At 34.3% G+C, this 20,252-nt stretch overlaps 2 protein-coding genes across 3 annotated transcripts; one reads left to right on the top strand and one right to left on the bottom strand.

Annotated features, from left to right (window-relative positions):
- Positions 1 to 6,361: 6,361 nt before the first annotated feature.
- Positions 6,362 to 8,874, top strand: LOC111488307. Its single transcript, XM_023136006.1, has 3 exons — positions 6,362 to 6,626; positions 6,705 to 7,102; positions 7,365 to 8,874. Exons 1-3 carry the CDS (start codon positions 6,561 to 6,563, stop codon positions 8,629 to 8,631), a joined length of 1,731 nt encoding a protein of 576 aa, XP_022991774.1. The 5' UTR covers positions 6,362 to 6,560; the 3' UTR covers positions 8,632 to 8,874.
- A 3,728-nt stretch (positions 8,875 to 12,602) lies between these two features.
- LOC111488182 (BRCT domain-containing protein At4g02110) lies at positions 12,603 to 19,133 on the bottom strand. Of its 2 annotated transcripts, XM_023135851.1 has the most exons (10): positions 18,797 to 19,133; positions 18,578 to 18,673; positions 18,345 to 18,449; positions 17,857 to 17,958; positions 17,675 to 17,759; positions 16,721 to 16,790; positions 16,560 to 16,604; positions 13,836 to 16,094; positions 13,431 to 13,647; positions 12,603 to 13,296 (listed from the first exon to the last, which is right to left on the bottom strand). In XM_023135851.1, exons 1-10 carry the CDS (start codon positions 18,872 to 18,874, stop codon positions 12,739 to 12,741), a joined length of 3,615 nt encoding a protein of 1,204 aa, XP_022991619.1. In that variant the 5' UTR covers positions 18,875 to 19,133; the 3' UTR covers positions 12,603 to 12,738. The 2 variants fall into 2 exon arrangements, with proteins under 2 accessions (XP_022991619.1, XP_022991620.1); XM_023135852.1 differs by lacking the exons at positions 18,578 to 18,673; positions 18,797 to 19,133 and having other exon boundaries at positions 17,857 to 17,969; positions 18,345 to 18,440.
- Positions 19,134 to 20,252: the final 1,119 nt, after the last annotated feature.

Genomic DNA, 20,252 nt, shown 5'->3' with positions numbered 1-20,252 from the left:
ATTTTTAAGTCATTTTTTTTTTTTTTTTTTTTTTTTTTACGTTGTTTGACCGTAGCGACACAGTCCAAAGTTGGCTTGACTCACTGAGTGCTGAGAGTGAGTACTGCACAATCGTCAAATCTATTGCCAGGGAAAAGGCGATTGTGAGAGTTGACTCTTAAATTTCTTCAATTACTTAATATAACCGCCCGTGTAACAGTGGAAGGCAACTACTAGTAATATTGTCAGTTTTGGCCAAATTCATCTCCTAGGTGAAGGCTTCTACGATTTGATAAGGAATACTTCGTTTACATCTCGAACGGACGTGTAATCTCATACTTACCCTCAAAATAAAAATGAAAACTTGATTGAAAATATGACGGAATTTAAAATATTTATAGAAACCCAATAATGGTTTTGCTATAAACAAAGGAAATGGAGGTGGGTTAATGGTAAAGATGGGTAAATTATGAGTAAGGTAGAGAGAGAGAAATATAAGGGTAAAAAAAGCAGTTTTTACAGAAAGGGTGCAGAGAAGGGAAGAGGGTAAGAGGAAGCACATGGGAAATGGAGAGTAAAAAAAGTCGAATGGGCACGTGAAGGTTCATCGGGGAGCACGTGGGGTGGGCATGGAGCAGGAAATCCCCAGAGCTTGTTGGTGGCATTGTTAATGGCCTCTGGTTTGGTTTGGATCGAGAATGAAGGGAGGGAAAGGACGCCATTGGAGGAAGCTCTATGAGAGCTTCATGATTGGAGCTTATGAGAGCTTCGTGCAGAGTGAAGAAGGCCACATATATATATATATATATTTTATAATTGCAACAGAAAAACCTTATCCAAAATGGTGTATGATTTCAATATTGGGGAATCTTTAGGACTTCGATGCCTTTCTTCTTGCCCCCTTCCTTGCAAACATGTCCACTCTCTTCTTAATTATTTGTTTTAAATCGACCTCAACCAACCACGTCCGAATAAGAACGATCTTAAAGATAAGAGGATCACAAAATACTTGAAATGAAAGTTACTATTTATACCAACAAGGTGCACCTTCGAGTGGCTCACTCGTAGGAACTTTATGGTTAAACGTACTTTGCTTGGAACAAATGTACGTTGGGTGAAAACAAAACATACTAAAAGGACATGTCTGGGTTAGTAGAGATAATTTTTACTCTTAGAAGTGAGGAGTAAATGACGTAACTATGTCTCAAGGGATTCAGGAGATTGTTGGGACCATTACATATCGAATCTCAATTCTAAATCCTAATCCGAATTCTGGGTATGAATCGTTACAACATATATCTTCAACTAAGAGGTAAAAAATTCAAACTTGTCTCAAGGGATTCAAGGGATTGTTGGGACCATTAAGTACCGGATCTTGATTCTAAATCCTAATCCGAATTCTGGGTATGGGTCGTTACAACATATATCTTCAATTAAGAGGTAAGAAATTCAAACTTGTCGCAAGGGATTCAGGGGATTGTTGGGACCATTAAGTACGGAATCTTGATTCTAAATCCTAATTCGAATTCTGGGTATGAGTCGTTACAACGTATATCTTCAACTAAGAGGTAAAAAATTCAAACTTGTCGCAAGGGATTCAGGGGATTGTTGGGACCATTAAGTACCGAATCTCGATTCTGAATCCTAATTCGAATTCTGGGTATGAGTCATTACAACATATATCTTCAATTAAGAGGTAAAAAATTCAAACTTATATCGGACAAGTTTTTTTTTTCTTTCAATTGTTAATGAAAAAAAATAATAATAAATTTAAGCTAAAATGATTGGGCCAATAATTAGTGTATAACCCTAAGTCCTCCAAGTAGAATTCCCATACAATCTTGAAGCATAAGCTTGACTCCAATCAAAAGTCAAACCATAATAATAATTATAATAATTATTTAATAAATCTTGAAAAAAACATATATAAATTCAACAATACACATGTTTAGCCACCAATAATTTCAAACAAAAATAATTTTCTCAAACGCCTTCCATTCATTATTATACCATCTACCCTAATGCATGAATTTTAAGTTAAAAATAAATAAAATAAATAAATAATTCCAATGAAATGACAAGAGAAAAAAGAAAATAAATAGTCTTAAAAACAATTTAATTGAAAGCAAATGCCAATGTCCCCATTTATGAAAATATATTCATATGGTTATTTTTCCTCTCATTCAGACAGCACATGTGTTTATAAATAATATAAATAATTAAATTTGTAATTAAATTCGGGTTTTTTTATTTATTTATATAATAAAATAATTAAATTGGGCAAATTCATATGCAAAACAAAGGCTTCCTTTCTAGGAGGACAACTTCCATATACTACAAAAATGTGGCTAAGGGAAAAAAGTCTTTGCTTTGTAGGCCTATCGAGAAGATTCATTCGTATATTTAAGAACACACCAAGGAAGATGGAGGACCCTAGTTTTGAATCGAGCCAAAATGAGTGGCCCCCGTAAAGCCAACATAAGTGGAAATTATTTGAGACAACGAACAAGGCTCGTGTTGTAATTAGATGTCGTATGTCGCGCGTGTATTCTATAATTGCTATCTTTTGTTGTTCGGTTTTTTAACTTGAATCTAATATCGTAAAACTGGGTTTGTATAGGGTTTCGATGAAGGTATAAGTTTGTATTGAAAATCAAGAAAACTCGAAACAAATATAGGGTGACGATAAAACTTTATAATAAAACATAAATTAATGTGAGGATGAACGTTATTTAATTATATATATATATATATATATATATAAATAAAGCTATAATAATAATAATGGAGAGTGATGTGTATGTGCATTGGGAAAAAAGAAGAGAGTGCGATGTATACGTGGATGACAGCGAGGATAAGGTGAGCTGTGACAGAGAAGCCATGTCTCCAATGGCAGTTTATTGGAGGGTTAGTGACCTTAGGTTTGACCCTATGTGGGAATGGAGAAATGGCATTTGGTTTTGGTCCTAAAAGTCCCACTGGTCCCCACAACCTTACCCTCTTTCACGGACACAACCCCAAGGGGCTGCCCCCCCCTCTTTTGTAGGGTCCGCTGTCCGGTCATCATTCTCCTACGCTCCTACTTCCAACAATCATTTATCTTCTAAGAGAACTCGTATTAATAAAATGTACCTTATTTATATTCATGTTTTTGGGACAACTCAAGTTTACTTCTAGTAGATATTGTAATTTTTTTACTTTTTCATTTCGAGATTCGTTGGCTAGGGAGAGGTATCTGAACCCTTATAAAAAAAATGTTTTGTTTCTGTTTCTAACCAATGTGAGATTATACAATCCAATTCCCTTCAGAGCCTAACATCCTTGCTAGCACATCATTCAGTGTCCACCTCCTTTCGGGGTTCAACTTCCTCTTTAACACACCACCCAATGTCTGCCTCTAATACTATTTGGGCTGAAATGTGAGATTCGGCATCGATCGGAGAGAAAAACAAAATATTTCTTATAAAGGATGTGAAAACCTTTTCCTAATAGATACGTCTTAAAAATCTTATTAGAAAATCAAAATAAGACAATATCTACTAGCGGTAGATTTAAGTTGTTACAATCAATATCGACATTGACAATCGGTTGGTATGAATATTTAAAAAAAAAAAAAAAAAAATTCTTTACACCACTTAAAAATAATCATGAAATTATAATTATTAAGTTAAACTTCCATAATTTGTGATTAATTTAATATCATTCAATTAATTGCATTAATTTATGTTTTTTAAAACAGCTATTTATTAATTTTTAAAGAATATTATTATTTTTCCGCCTAATAATATTTTCCCTAACTTCCCTCACAAAGAATGAATTAATAGAATATAAAATAAGCTATTTATAACTTATAAGTTAAAACGTTGTCGTTTTATTTCCACTGTTGGCACATTTCAAATCATTGTTCCTATAATAGGCAACAACGCAATAATGAAAACCAAGACAAAAACAAATATAAAACTAAAATAAAATTGATGCCGAGCTGGCATGCACAGTCATCCTTGTAATTATTCCAAATCATAAGTCGACACGTGGATGCATTATATTTAAATTGTAGTTGGGAACTGAACCTAGGCATTCCCATTATTTGTGGCTGAAGTTAAGTAATAATTTATATAATTTTTTAAAAAATAAATATACATATTAAGATTATTATTGACAATTATTAATATAAATTATATATATCCTGATGCGTGTCGAGAAAAATTATAATAAAAAAAAAAACTCGACATTATTTAATTGAAAATTAAAAAATAAAACAATAAACAGAATTTTATTAATTTATTTTGAGCACGTTTAGTGACTCATTTTCTTTTTTTGAAAAAATTAATTTAATTTTGTACTTAATTGAATGGGTCAATTTGGAAACCTATGGATTCTATTGGTGATTAATATTAAATTAGAATAAATTAATTTTTATTTTTCATACAGTAAAATCATCACCCAAAAGTCAAAATACTTTCCATTTTATGTTTTCTCCATACAATTACAAAATAAAATATATTTAAAAAAAATCAATTAAAAGCCAAAAATAGGTACCCAAGTAAACAATTAAAAATATATAATTAAAAGTAAAAGATGACGTGGCAAGGTGAGGTGGCAGAAGTGGGAAGAAGAGAAGGCATAACTGAAAGCACAAGCAAAGCCAAAAATAAAAATGAGAAGAAATGGGAATGTAGGGTTGGGGGGACGAGGGTAGAATGGGAATTTCACAATTTGGATTTAAAATAATAATAATAATAATAATAATAATAAAAGGGCATATGGGATAGGTAGATGTGGCTATCTAAAATACATGTGCATTCATTAAAATCAAAGCATGAAAATGAAATCAAAAGTAAACTCCCAAAAGAAAAAGGCATGATTCTTGTGCCTTCTTTTTAATTTTTATGTACTAAATAATAAATAAATAATGTAATTAATATCTTTCTCAAAGTCAAGTTAAGTAAGGTATACCTTATTGTAGAAGATGTTGGAGAGTACCGGGAGGAGAATAAAACATTTCTTATAAGAGTGTGGATATCTTTCCCTAACAAGCATGTCTTAAAAACCATTAAGCTGAACTTAACACGATACTTAACAAGCCAAAATGAACAATATAACATATATAGATTTATTTACGCGGGTTAAAAATATAATTAAAATACCTATTTAATTTTAATATATTTATATATATATATATATTTTTGCGAATAAAAAATGTAATAATTGTAACGTGGGCATCAACCCTTTTGCAACATAGTCCCTATTGCAATAAAAGAGTTGTTCAGATTAATGATGTATGGAAAGATTATGAGTTAAAAAAAAAAAGAAAATCATTTGTTTTTTTTTTTTTTTATATATATATATATATAAAGAAAATAATAATAATAATAATTATTATTATGATGGCTAAAATGGTAAATTAAGGGTCAATCGGAAATAAATAAGCCGGTATCTTTCCCACTCGTAATTTGCTTACTTTTCAGGCAATTTGATGGCGTTTTTATATCTTTTTCAAACCGGTGGTTGAATCCAATGACCCGTGATAACATAATTACCCGCAATAGCCGGTCACTTCCCATCTCCTCACTGCCTGTACCCGGTCACTTATCAACTCCATCTTCCTTCTTTGCCATCCAAGATTATTCTATTTTCTATTTTTTTTAATGACCATATTAGTCTTCAAATTTCATTAAAAAAAAAAATAAAAAAAAAACAATTTTGCTGCTAGGTTCGTAGATAAGATTAGAGGATAATACCGATTAATCAAATCTTTAAGTACCGTTTGGATTAAATTATTAATTTATTTTGTTACTCATTTGATTCGTTTATAATTTTTAAAAATTTTAAATTTATTAATTACTGGACACATCATTTCAACTTATTAGACGAAATTAATATTTATTTGGTATGCAATTTAATTTATGTTTTTTATTTTCAAATTCTTTGAGTTTGGCGAATATACATTTGGTAGGCAATCTTGATTTTTGATTTTTGATATGTCGAAAAATAACTTTTGAAAAAATATATATAAAAATGATAATAAATATAGTATTTTACATCATGAATTTATTTCATCTGTGTTAAATTAAAAAAATATATATATATTATATAACAAAATATTTAATTCAATAGTCTATATTAAAAAAGAATATTAGTTTTATTATAGTTTAAGAATATAAATGAGAATCAAAATTCAGTAAATATATATTTGAAAATATAAATACAAATTATTAGATATTTTTTTTAACGAATTTAGCTTTAAAAATAATAATAATAAAAATAAATAAATAAACGATGTGGGGCCCACTGCCTGTATCAGCCCTCCCCACTGTAATAGAAAGAAAGAGAGAATCTATGGTGTGTTGCCAGCTATGAAGCTGAAGGATCAAAGCTTTCCTTGGGGTCAAAGCTGGCATTTTATTTTCTCTCTCTCCTCTCTCTCTCTCTCTTCATCTTCCTTCTTCCCTTTATTTACTCTCTCCGCCATTTCTGCTTCACATTTCAAATCTCTCCCCCACTCTCTCCGCCCCCCTAGAGAGAGAGAGAAAAAAAACAGAGCCCCCGAAGGCCTGAGGGAAGAGCCCCCAGAAACGACAATGGCGGTTTCTTCCCAATACTCCTCTTCCATTGACAAGAAAAACTGGTGGCTCACCAACAGAAAGGTAACATTAACATAACTCCTGTTCTTGTTTCTTCATTTTTCTCAAATGGGTTTCTGATTTTCAATCCCTAAATTTCAGATTGTTGATAAATACATCAAAGATGCAAGAACCCTAATCGCTACTCAAGAACACAGAGAGGTTTCCGCCGCTCTTAATCTCATCGATGCGGCTTTGGCTCTCTCTCCTCGTCTCGAACAAGCCCTCGAGCTCAAAGCTCGAGCTCTGCTCTGTCTTCGCCGGTTTAAAGATGTCGCCGATATGCTACAGGATTATATTCCCAGTTTCAAGATTTCCGGCGAGGATTCCGTCGGCTCTGATGGCTCCTCCCAACAGCTCTCCAAGGACCGAGTTAAGCTTCTTGGCTCGTCTGAGTCACACGGTTGTGACTCGTCGTTTAAATGCTTCTCTGTTACTGATTTGAAGAAGAAGGTCATGGCTGGGCTCTGTAAAAATGGCAACAAAGAAGGGCATTGGAGGTATTCATAAATGGAAAATGCTCTGTTTCATTGGTTTTTTTTTTTTCTTTTTCTTGGGTAATGGTTCGTTTTTGATTTGGGTGCATTAAATGTTTTCTGGGTTCGGCTTTTTATGTTGTGGCGTTTTTGTTATTTATTGTTATGATTCAATGCTCAAAGAACTGTAAAAAACCCCATTATTCGATCTTTTGGGCTTACTTTTTCTGCAAGTTCCTCTGTTTTTACCACTCTGTTCTAAATACTCTGTTTTGCTCTGTTTTAGATACTTGATTTTGGGTCAAGCTTGTTGTCATTTGGGGCTGATGGAAGACGCCATGGTTCTACTTCAGACCGGAAAGCGGCTAGCTACGGCGGCATTCCGCCGTGAGAGTATATGCCGGTCGGAAGATAGCTTCTCGCTGTCTGATTTCCCTTTCTCCAGTGACATTTCGACTACGAATCCGCCGAATACGCCGCCACGAGCCCTGTCGGATTCGGAAACAATCAGTAATCTCCTTAGCCACATTAAGCTTCTGATTCGCCGGAGGACGGCGGCTCTTGCTGCTCTTGATGCTGGTCTCTATTCTGAGGCTATTCGCCATTTCAGTAAGATTGTCGATAGTCGTCGAGGCGCGCCTCAAGGCTTCCTTGCTGAATGTTACATGGACCGTGCCTCTGCTTATCGATCGGCTGGTCGAATTGCTGAGTCGATTGCGGATTGTAATCGAACATTAGCACTTAATCCTAGCTGCATTCAAGCATTAGAGACTCGAGCCGTGCTGTTCGAATCGATTCGATGCTTACCGGATTGTTTGCATGATTTGGAACATTTGAAGCTTCTGTATAATACCATATTGAGAGACAGAAAGCTGCCGGGTCCAGCTTGGAAGAGACAGAACATGAGATACAGAGAGATTCCTGGGAAGCTATGTGCATTAACAGTGAAAATTCAAGAATTGAAGCAAAGGGTTGCTTCAGGAGAAACTGGAAATGTGGATTACTATTCATTGATCGGGCTCCGACGCGGGTGTTCGAGGTCGGAGTTGGAGAGAGCTCATTTGCTGCTATGTTTACGTCACAAACCCGATAAAGCTACGAACTTTATCGAGCGATGCGAGCTTTCAGATGATCGTGATCTCGATTCGGTTCGAGACAAGGCAAAAATGTCAGCATTGTTGCTGTATAGAATGCTGCAGAAGGGGTATTCGAGCATCATGGCGACGATCAACGACGAGGAAGCGACTGAGAAACAGAGGAAGAAGGCTGCAGCTGCATTACAAGCAGCACAGGCTGCTGCAATTCAAGTGCAGCAGCAGCTACTACAAGCTCAAGAATGTCACCTAGAAAGGGAGCTCATCAAAGCAGCGTTAAGAACGCCGTCGAAGCCTATGAAAACCGAACGAATTGGCGCACCGGACAACAAATCATCGACGGAGAAATCGACATTCCAAGGAGTATTCTGCCGTGATCTTACCGTAGTTGGTAATTTGCTATTGCAGGCCGGATTAAACCGACCGCTGCCACTGAAGTACGAGGCACTGAGCTGCTGAATTCACGACCAAATCTATATGTAAAACATGGGCTTTGGAAATCTTGAGGTTCTTTTTTATTATTGTACAAACAAAAAAGCAAAAAAGAAAACAACTTTCAAATTAATGCCGTAAAAATTTTGGTCACTGTTCTTCACTCTGTTCTTCATTTGTACTGTTTTTTTAAGAACTTAATGTACAGAATCATTATCAGTTCATCAGTTTGGTGGGTATTAAATTAATGGGATTGCCACGGTTTTAAAATCATGAGGCTGATGATGATATGTAACATGCTAAAACGAATAATATCTATTAGTAGTGAGCTTGAACTATTATAAATTGTATCAAAACCAGGCACCGAATAGTAGGCCTCAAAAGGAAATGAATTATGAAATTTCACGTTGGTTGGAGACCGAAACTAAACATATTCTTTGTAAAGATGTGGAAACTCTTCCAACATTTCACGACCATGCCCCCTAAAATAGAGTGGAGGGTGAGGTGAATTTGCATTTTTAACCCATTAAAAGGGTAAGTTTTGGGGTAAAAATCCAAATACAATGAAAGGGGTTGTTGGGCAATCAATTGTTTTCCACCTTTTTTAACCTAAAAAATGGTGAGTAAATTCAATGATTTCAAGGAGTGGTGTGGTAATTTTCCTGCCACCTACGAACAAAAAAGGTATAGAATCAATATATGGAATTGATTCTTGTTTTTGTCACTTTAACATCATAAGGATTGGATGAATTGATGGCCCTCACCCAACCCCATCTTTTCTTTTGCATTTTTTTAGCGATACAACGAGCTTTGTCATTACTTTCTTTAAGGTAAAATCGATGATCTATAAATTATTCTATGTTAGATCAGTCGAATTTAATTTTAGAAATAAACGTCTGTAAAATTTATATCATAAAAACAGTACAACAGTCTGACGTGCAAGAAGATATAAAATAAAATTTCAAGAGAATTAAAAAAATGTATTGACGTTTTAGAAGAAAGTGTTTATCTTTGCTTGGAAGAGATGGTGTGGACTCGATCACATTTCACATGTCTCGATCCTTTAAGCAAAGTTTTTCCCTACCAAATTCCCTTTAGAATAACTTGAGAGAATAGCAAATGGGAGGGTTTTTTTTGCTTTTCTCTTCTTTTATTTTCTTTTTCTTTTTTCTTTCCTCTTTTCTCCCCATTTTTTAATATATTTCATGAAAAATCAAATCAATACAAATATATATATAACATGTTGTAATTATTAGCAAACTCGAACTTTTTTTTTTTCTAAGTTTTATTAATCTCTAAATTCTTAAATATTTTTATTTTAGTCTCTAGATTTAAATCATATATACGAATAAATTAATTGAATAAAAAATGTACTTGATTATTAAAAAATATATATATATATTTTTTTTAATTTGGGAATCAAATTTTATTTTTCTTGTGGTGAAAGAAAAGGGAAAGGGGGGGTTGGGATTTGCAATTGTTTTTCACGAGGGGAAAAATAAAAAATAAAAAATAAAAAACATATTTATAATATATTGAATGAATTGCAAATAAGAATAAGAGTAGGGGCCTTTGTGTAAATATGTAAAATAAGGGAGTGATTAGGAAAGAAACACGTGATATTAAGAATATTGGAGGTCGTGGCCAGATATGATGATGTCAGTTACACCATGTGATGCTATCATGTCATGTGCCTTTTTCTCTCTCTACAAAATTTAAAATAAATAAATAAATAATTAATTAATTAAATGGGATTTTCCTTTTTAATTTTAAATAAAAAGGGGGTTTTTTCTTATGGGTTTTGGTCAAAAAACAGAGCTGGTTTGGTGTAATGGGGAGATCTGACAAATTCTTTTCACATTGCACAAATTCAAATCATTCCAAATAATAATAATAATAATAACTTTAATTCAAACTATTTAGAATGTGTGTGGGGGATAAGGAATTGGGTATTTTAATTCAGTTTTTGGGGTATTTTTTTAAGTTTGTTTGAATTGTGTGAGATCTGAGGGTTTTTTTTTTAATTAAAAAAGCACCAAAAAAAAAAAAAAAAAAAACAATGGTTTGAGTAGAGTAGGTTTTGAAATAATTGTAAATATAAAAATAATTTTGTAAAAGACGTTATGAACATAAGTGAAGGGTTGTTATCTCCCATATCACTTCACTACCACATCTGTAATTTTATTTTCACTTTTTACCCCACCTTTTCGCTCAGCTTTTAACTGGGGAAAAGGGTTAAAAAAACAAACAAGATTAACATAAGTACATTATTATTTTTTTTTTACTTTTTGGCTAATAGGTGATAAATCAATAATAGCAAGAAAGTCACATGAAGAGGAATTGGTAAATTCAATGATAAAACAGTGAATCAATATAATATATTTTCACCTACTTGTCAAAAAAAATAATAAATTGTCGAAAATTATTGGGAGTGAGTCTCACCTTGACTAATTTAAGGAAAGATCATATGTTTATAAGTGAGGAATACTATCTCCATTGGTAATGAGGCCTTTTGGAGCCATGAGAGCTTATACTCAAAGTAGACAATATCATATCATTGTAGAGATCTGTGATTCCTAATATAAATATTATAAAAGAATAGGAATCCTAGTTAATAGAAATGCTCATTATAATGTTAAATATCATTCGAGAGATCTCAGTAGAACAGTTCCTTCAAATACATTCCATATATTAAAAGCAAAGTCAAGATAAATGATGGTAGGTAAAAAAAAATAATCATAATAAGAAATAAAGAAATAATGACAGATTTTAATTAGAGGATATGAACAAACTGCCAAACTTTAATGTAACAATCTAAGTAAACCCCTTTAACAGTATGCTAATCCCTTCACTATTACCATAAGTCAACTTCTCATTTTTGAAACAATTGCATTGCAAAAGTTACCAAATTTGAGTACATCCTAATAACTTTATTGGCTTTTTATGTGAGAGAGGAAGGCTGCAGATATGATGGAAGAGTTGGTTGAAGATAAAAGGGTGATGGGGCCCAAGAAGTTTCCACAAAGCAGGTAAAGCCTACTCTTTTCTATCATGGTGTAGCCTTGGCCATTTAAAGAAACTGCCAACCAGGTAATTCAAACGTGATGGAAAATGTCACTATTCACAACCTCATACTTCCAAATCAACCCCCCTAGCTAATCAAGATTTATAAGTAAATTTCAAAAAACTACAATCAAGTTATTTCAAAACATAATAATATAACTATCAAGTATCAAAACATAATTTCATTGATAATATAAATCAAATCTTTCTTCAATCCCTAAACTTCAATCTTTAACTACTCTTTCATAGGATTATTTAAGCACTTTCCCCTCTATATACTTTGTTCCAATTCCCCACAATTCCATAATACTTAATTTAGTTTCTGGTCATCTAGTACATCTAGCATAATTCTAAGTTGGCTCGTCTTTGAACTTTAGGTCACAAATTTATTCCAACATCAAACAAGATTTTTAACTTAATTTATGCAAATATCACACAAGATTTCTACTTATTCAACATCAACATAACTTTATGATAAAATAAATTTATAACTTACCTTAAAGTCATAGGTTCAAATTCTCGACCCACATGTCAACCTAAACATATTTCAAGTAAAACATATATTTCCAAAATAAAGGTAAAAAATTTAAATCTCCACCCACATGATTCTTGAACTCAAAAAATTCATGTGCCATGGATGTTCAAGTTGGAATGCATAAACTTAAATCATAAATCATGCAAATATCATGGTAAGACCAACGTGAAAATACGTTTCTATGCAAATATTTTAGGCAAAAAGAAAAGGGGTTTCTAAACTCGAATCATAAACAAAGCGAAGTTTTCAAGGATAGCATATGTATGCAGAAATGGCAACTAAAGCTGAACCTAACTGAAACCTGGAATGGTAAACATTACCATTACCAACCATCCAAAGTAAATAGCTTGCAAACCTGAGTGATTGGAGAAAAAGATCCAAACCGCAGCAGACCATCAACTGAGGAAACCCCCCATGCCATCTAAAAGACCTGGAATAGTACATTCAACTTCATTTGTTTAAGCAAGACGGAAATATACAAGATTTAGAACAAAACAACTTTTCTGATCATTAAAATTAATATGCAAAATCTAATGTTACTTCCTCTTCACTGACACTCCCTTCTTCCTTTTATTTGGAGAGTTGCTGTTTCTACTACTAATACAGTCTGAACAAAACCAATCACCCTCTGGAATAACCAGTAATGGAGGATTGCAGCAATCTGTATGCATACCAATTCCACAACCAATTGAACCATCTTCATTGCCACAAATGAGCATCACTTCACCTCTATCTTGAGACCCGCACTCTTGGCAAGCTATATCGTTATCGCTACAATCGTCCTGTGGGCTCTCGTCTTTGGAAACTTCTGCTCTACTCTGAAGGTTACCAAAAGATTTTTCCGCCCATGCATGAGTATTGTACAAAACATGTTTATCAAGAGGATAGCCAGGTTTGCAGACATATTCAACCAAGTAATCAGCTGCTACACAGGGTATCTCATTATTTAAGAACTCTTGGACCCACATATCAGCACGTGGCATGCCAGGGCTGACAACAGCAAAATCAACTCCAGAGTTAAGGAATCTAGTGTAAGGTGGAGATGTGGCTAGTATTGTTCCATCTCCAGCCTTAACAGCACGCTTGAGAGTATCCTGTTTCATGGTTAGCAGATGATGTATATGTCAATAAAACCAATATCTTCACCAAGTAACGTTTGAAAGGAGCATTATAGCTTAAGTGGCTGTAAAGTACGACGGCAAATTTTGAAACTTCCGAACTGACGTACCAGAGGTGGAGCAATACATTCCCCATATATGATAATACGCATTCCATAGAAAGCACCATGACCCGTTTTCTCCCTCAAGAGCCGCCACTTCCTAGGTGCTTCCAAATTGATTGCTCCGTCTTCAGTGAGGCTATTTTGGTACCATTCATAAGGCTCCTCCTTCAAGAGTTTTCCAACCTGACTACTATCTGTAAGATAATCAGATTTGAGAATCCACCTGCACCGTTAAACCCTGTACTTCAGATCTTTTATGTAGACTAAGTTGTTAAAAAGTAGCATACAGCAATTGAATTCTAAATATCTTACATGAAAAGACAATATAAATAATACCTCCATCACTTCTTTACTTCATCTTTGGATTTCATGAATTCTTAAAAAACAAAATTGACGGAAGAAACATGTTACCTTCCAGATGCTGCAGCCGAAAAAAACTTTTCAGTTCTACGGACTGGATCGGGGGCTATGAAATGTGTAGCCTGATATGACCACTGATGAGAATCTCTGCAAACTCTACCTTTCAAATGCTTGATTACCTTCTGAAACTCCTTCCTTTGTAGACGATGTCCACTCAAGATAAAACATACAGGTTCAGGTTTTACTTCTCTCAGAACTTCTTCAACTTCCATGGAAGAATTGACACTGATCTCTGAATATTTTTTATTGGCCTTTCTTTGATTTGTATTAGACTTGACCGCAGGTTTAGCTAAACAATGCTCGACAAGATCGGTAGTTTTGTCACCAACATTACATGGCTCATTTTCCTTCTCTGACTTATAATCGGGTATAGTATGGACTTCAGTATGAGGACCTGCAGCAAGCAACTGGGGTTTCTTCCCAGTCTTCTCAGTTTTCTTACGGGGTGCTTTACCAACCTTACCTTGTTTAGACTTCATTTTCGATGAGTTTATCAACGTTGTTTCTTCCGTTGGACTTCTCCCTCCTACGTTCAATTTTGATTTTTCATCTTCTACTCTTAATTCATCCAGCTGTACATCCCCAATGGAAATGGGTTCTCTGGGTTCAATCACTTCTGCTGTACCCGAAGGAATCGTATCATCAAGTAAACTAGTACTATTGTTACATTTTACTCCAGATGCAGTCTCTTTTGCTAGCTTATCCTCATTGCTCATTAACTGAACTTCCTCAAAATTCTCCTTATCCATCGTTGACTTCTCAAAATCTGCTTCTTTATTTTCTGGATTTGTAGTTTTGTCATCCTCATCCATGGCTTCATAGTTGTGAGAAATATCCCCCATATCTGTCGTCTCCACAACCTGTTTCACTCCAATACTGACATCTTGAGGAGATGAGCTGAAGAGTTTTTCATCATTCCCAAAAGATGAAGAAACTGAATAATTCAAGGAAGTGGTTTTATTCGTGAGAATAGAACCCTTGCGACCGGCACTGCCCAACTTTGGTCTAGAACCCAAGCTCTTTTTGGCGAACATCTTTATTCTTTGTTGTTTGGAAGGAAAGTCGCTACTTTGAACAGAAAAATTCAAATTAGTGGGCGAAGCTGAGTTCGTAGCATTGGTACCTCTATCACTTTCAGATGTAGCCGAAACACCATTCTGCTGCCTATCTGTTTCTTTAGTTTTTCCAACCACATCTCCCAAAATCACGTAATCATGATTTAGCTTGTCAGGCTTATCAGGTGACAAGACTTTTCCTGATATCTGGAAGGGGGTTCGAGGAGTCTTCTTGCTGTCCTCAGAGACATCTTCAGTTGGAGAGCTTACACCATTGCTGATAGGTAAGTCGCATGTCAATGGTTTTTTGATAGAACTAGGGGTGTCAGTAATAGCCCTACTATGCTGCAAGTTCTTAGCACGACGCTCACTATAATCATTGTTGTTTAAAGAAACACTTCTCATTTCCAACCCTAAAAATTTTTCGTCTACGGATGGGCTATTCAGGGTACATGATTTTGAGTTCTCGCTCATTTTATGAGATGGAGAAACGTCGCAAGATACATCTGAAATCCTTTTCAGAGGCAATGTAGCAGTTGAATCTCCTGTGCCAAATAAATCAATTCCCCACGAAGAATTTTGCTCATGGCCTGCGAAAGTTGCATACTTCACTTTCTCCATTTTTGCTGACGATACATCAACACTAATATTATCTTTCATTTCAACTACTGCCATTTTGCATGAGATATCAGCTCTGTCCATTCTTTCTCCTGAAAACAGTGGAAGTGGTGACTTCGATGAGCTTTTCCTAGAGTAACTGGTAGCACACAGCCGCGGGGACCTCGCTGCAATTGATGGAGTTGTCACCACCTCATTTTTCACTTTCGGCTTCTCAGATTCAGAAGTTTGGATATGCATGTCAGATGGCATAAAAGTCCAAGGAGCACTAAAAACATCATCTTCCTGACAAGTAGGTCTCCCGACAGCACCATGCTTGTCAAACTTTCCAGAAGGACTAAATTTAGTGTCGGTAGTAGGAACTGTCAACATGATCTTAGTATCAGCAATGTTTGTGCGGTCATCTAATGTCCTTGAAGCTGGCAGTGTCTTAGGTATTCCACTGGTTGAATGCAAACCAAATTTCATGTTGTCAGGACTCTTCGTGTTTCTCTTCGCGGAATGTTTGGTGATGTCACTGTTAGATTCTTCTTCAGAATCCTTAGCCTCAGCTTCAAACATTTCCATGTCATATCCACTGTAGAGAAACGTAAGAGATTTGAGAACATGAATAGATATATAATCAGCAGGCTAACATGCAGAAGAACATAGTACAAATATTTAGGACACACCCAGCATTCAAAAAAGTGAGATCAAGGTTTTCATAACCATATGCCTACTGTCTCACTAGTCAAAAAGGCAATGCCTCCATGGATAAACCATAACCAAATAGAAGCATACATCATTTAGCATCACCATCCTGATAAGCTACGACTAGCTATATATTCTTCATTTGCAGACAAAGGGTGGTGTCTTCTCTCTTACCGAGTGAGGGTAATTTCATTAAAGATTACTGAAACCCAAATGAATTCCACTAATAAAAGGGGTAAACCAAAGGGAAAAATTGATCGAGCCAACCAAAACTGAATAATTTAACAGAGTTCCATGCAGTGTTCAATACAAGATTGTCATGCGTTGGGACCAAGACAATGAGCCTACATACCTCATGTTGTAATTTGATTCTGGAAGTAGCATCCAGTCCTTCAAGCTGAGGAGAAACAAGATTCAAATCAAACAAATAAATAAAATCTATATTTGTTTACAGAGCACATGAAAATGAGTTGATATTACAGAATTCAACAAGGGAATACAAATAATAAGCACCTGTCTTCCAGCCAACGATGATTGACAAGCTTTATGGTCCTCAGTTTTTTAGCAAGCTCATATTTGTCCCCTGTACATGGTATTCATCATTATGGTTCACTCTATTAGAGAAATTGGATAACCGTACCAGCACACACAACAAAAATAAATTTTTAAACAAATCTTTTAAGAAGTGTTTGGCTCACAAATTAATTTTTTGCAATCTAATGTTGAGAAGTTGAGCCTATATGGCTATATTATGTTTTCTTACGAGAAGTAATAAATTTCGCATGGCTTGGTCTATAAACCCATGTTGAATAATAAATCAAGGATTGTCAAACACCCTTTATATTATGTAATTAACTTTTCGAGATCATGAAGCTACCAACATAAGTTGCACAACCAAATTTAGATTACATAAAACTAATCTTCTCAGCCATAAGTTTTGTAACCCGTGCATACATCCCCCTTAAGATTTTGGAACAGACGAATATGGGAAAGTGAACATAAACTATAGCTAACTAGATAATCTAGCAAACTATTTGTTTGAAATTAAAAAAAGCCTAGAAATTATAGTCTTTGCTTTCAAAAAACTAACGACTAGTAAATCACAACTAAAGACAGAAGTCATTAATGTGTTTGGATCAAATTCATAGACAGACAAGAAACCTAAAACTGCATTCCCACGTTGCCCAAATTATCAAATAATTCACAACCATTAACAGTATTTTAAAATCCAGAACTATTAAATCCCCTTCTATTTATTGATTGCATCAGAAGAACCAATAGTTAATGAAGCAAGAATGACATTGGTTGAATGAAAAGTGGACGTACTAGCGATTATAAATCATACTGATGTTCAATAACTACTAACATAAAATCTTTGCCCAAGTGGAAAAATAACAAATAAGTACAATAAACACTCTACAAAACGATGGGTATCAAAGCATATAAAAAGAATCAAGTTAGACAGACCTTCAAATTTGTAACATATGAGGTGGGTAACTTTATTTGCCACCAGTGGCTTAGAGAATTGAGCACCTATCAAGCCAACCATTGTCTGCGAAGCACATGAAAAACAATTGTAAAATTGTAACCATAAATAATTTACCAGTGGTCAAAGCAAAATAAAAGAGATAAATGCACATAATTAATACCATAACATCATCTCTATCCTGTCGTTGATACCCAGTCAAGCACATGATCAAACTTTTAGCCCCCGGGATACCATTCAGCTCTCTCAAGGGTCTGTACAATACCTGTTAAAAGGCTAACAAGATAGACCCATAAGTATGTTGATAACAAAAGGTATAGAATCGAGACCAAAGACACTCTGAATTCTGTAAGTACATTTATGCAAGCAACTTCTTATTTCCCCACGAGCTCAGTTAGTTAATAAATACAGCCAAATAGAAAATAAGAACATGGCAATTTTAATCATATTGCATTCAATTAAACCATGCCTTTCGGACTTTGCAGTCAGAGTATTTAAGCTTACATCCAATAACATTGGCATGAGAAATCTAAGAGACCTTTTCTCATGGTATATACAATATTGCGACCCATGTTCGAAATATAAAGACAATCGCTCCAATTGAAACGCAGAACAATACCAAAAAAAAAAAAAAAAGAGTTGAAAACCCACCGAACTAGCATCTGCGAGCAACCCAGAATCATGTCTATGATCAACCCATAAGCCCGTGACAAGCAACTTGCCATCATTTCGAGCAGCAACACAAACAGGATCATCCTACATATCATACATAGTAACGGTAAAATTTAATTCACAAGGCATTGTTGCATTGTAATATCACAACAAGTTACATAATAATCGAGAAATTGAAATTTCAATTGACTGGGAAACGAATTAGGGCTTACATAAACAATCTTATTCTTATCCACGATCACATGAGTACAACTCGGGCCATACTGACCAACATCAACCCCTCCGCCATCGATTAGCTTCGACCGAACCTAAAAGAGAGATAAGAACAACAAAATAACGTTTCAAACCAACTCTACTCTTCAACTGCTTAACTCTTAGTCTTATCAAACAAACAAACAATCAACAGAGAATGAAAAAAGTAAACGAGATACCTGTTTCTCATCGAAGTTATTGAATCCAAATAGAACGAACTTAACACCTAAAAACACTTTGCAAGAGTCAATTTCCATCGACAACTCAAATACGATAGACGAAACGATACCCTAGGAAGCCAGAGAGAGTGTAAAACATCAGAATTCGGAACTTCAGAGGAAGCTTGAATAATGGAGAGAGATAATCCGGCAAAGATCTTTGGAAGTGTGGAAATGGAGTAGAATCAGAGAGCGATTTTGTTGATTCCGGGCTGAATCTTTCAGAGGAAGTTTGAATAATGGCGACAGCGAGATGAAAATAGATACGAGGGTCGGAGAGAGAGGAAAGTGAAGTAAAAAGGAGGGAATTGGGCAATTTTTTTGCTTTTTGATTTCTGTGCCGATGGCGGGAGGGTTGAATTTTGCGATTTTGTAAGATTGCGCCACGTTGTTATAATCATCTCTCGACACGTGTCTCTACTTCAACCCTTAAAATAAATCGAATTTACTAGACCGGACCGTTTGAATCAAACTCTACTCGACCGGTCCCTCTCAATTATAATAATTACTAAATTTATTAAAATTTCCTTTTTTTTTATATTTTAAATAAAGTTCTTAATTTCTTAATTTTTATATTGCCTTTAGACCGGGTTTGGTTCAAAGGTTTGCTTGGTAATTTCATATAAATAAATAATGTTTTTGTTTGATTTTCATAATTACTTTCATCAACTTTGTTGCAATATTAATTTTATATAATTAACTATTATTATTTTATTTTTATGAATTCAAATTATAAATTATAAATTATAAATTTAATATAGTTTATTTTTCATTCATTACTAAATATATTATAAATTGTGTGCCTTAAATTTTATGTTTTTTAAATTTATTTATCAGATCATTATACATTAACTATACTTTCTTTAAACGAAAAATAAAAAAATAAAAAAAATTATATTTTAAATTTTGATTTCAAATAAAACTTTTAATAGTAATTTAAATATAGTAAGTTAGCTGTATTTGTACCAAATAGGGAATTTGTTATATACAATTGACAAATAACGTTGGATTCATTCAAAAATAATATTAAAATGATTAAGCATGGACTAATTCAACAAAAATATAATAAAAGAAAATTAGTAATAATTACCCGCCATATTATCTACACGTGTCTATATTTGGAAGAGTTGCGAATGAACTCGTGAAATAAACCGTTATTATTATAAAAATTAAAATCATAAAGGCCTATCTCTGCTAATTTAGGAAATGATCATGTGTTTATAATAAAAAAAATACTATCTCTATACATATGAAGTTTTTTGGGGAAGGGTGCTTTGTTCAAGGAGAGGTATTGGATAATGAAAGTCTCACATCCCCTCGTTTAAAGAAAACTTATGCTCGTTGTGGACAATATCATACCATTGTGGAGAGTCGTTGGTTGATGAAAGTCCCACATCGACTAATTTAGGGAAAATTT

The sequence above is a fragment of the Cucurbita maxima genome, unplaced genomic scaffold (assembly GCF_002738345.1).
Source record: "Cucurbita maxima cultivar Rimu unplaced genomic scaffold, Cmax_1.0 Cma_Scf00013, whole genome shotgun sequence".
Taxonomy (NCBI): Eukaryota; Viridiplantae; Streptophyta; class Magnoliopsida; order Cucurbitales; family Cucurbitaceae; genus Cucurbita; species Cucurbita maxima.
Note: the sequence above shows the minus strand (reverse complement) of the source record. Positions and strands in the feature narration are given on the sequence as shown.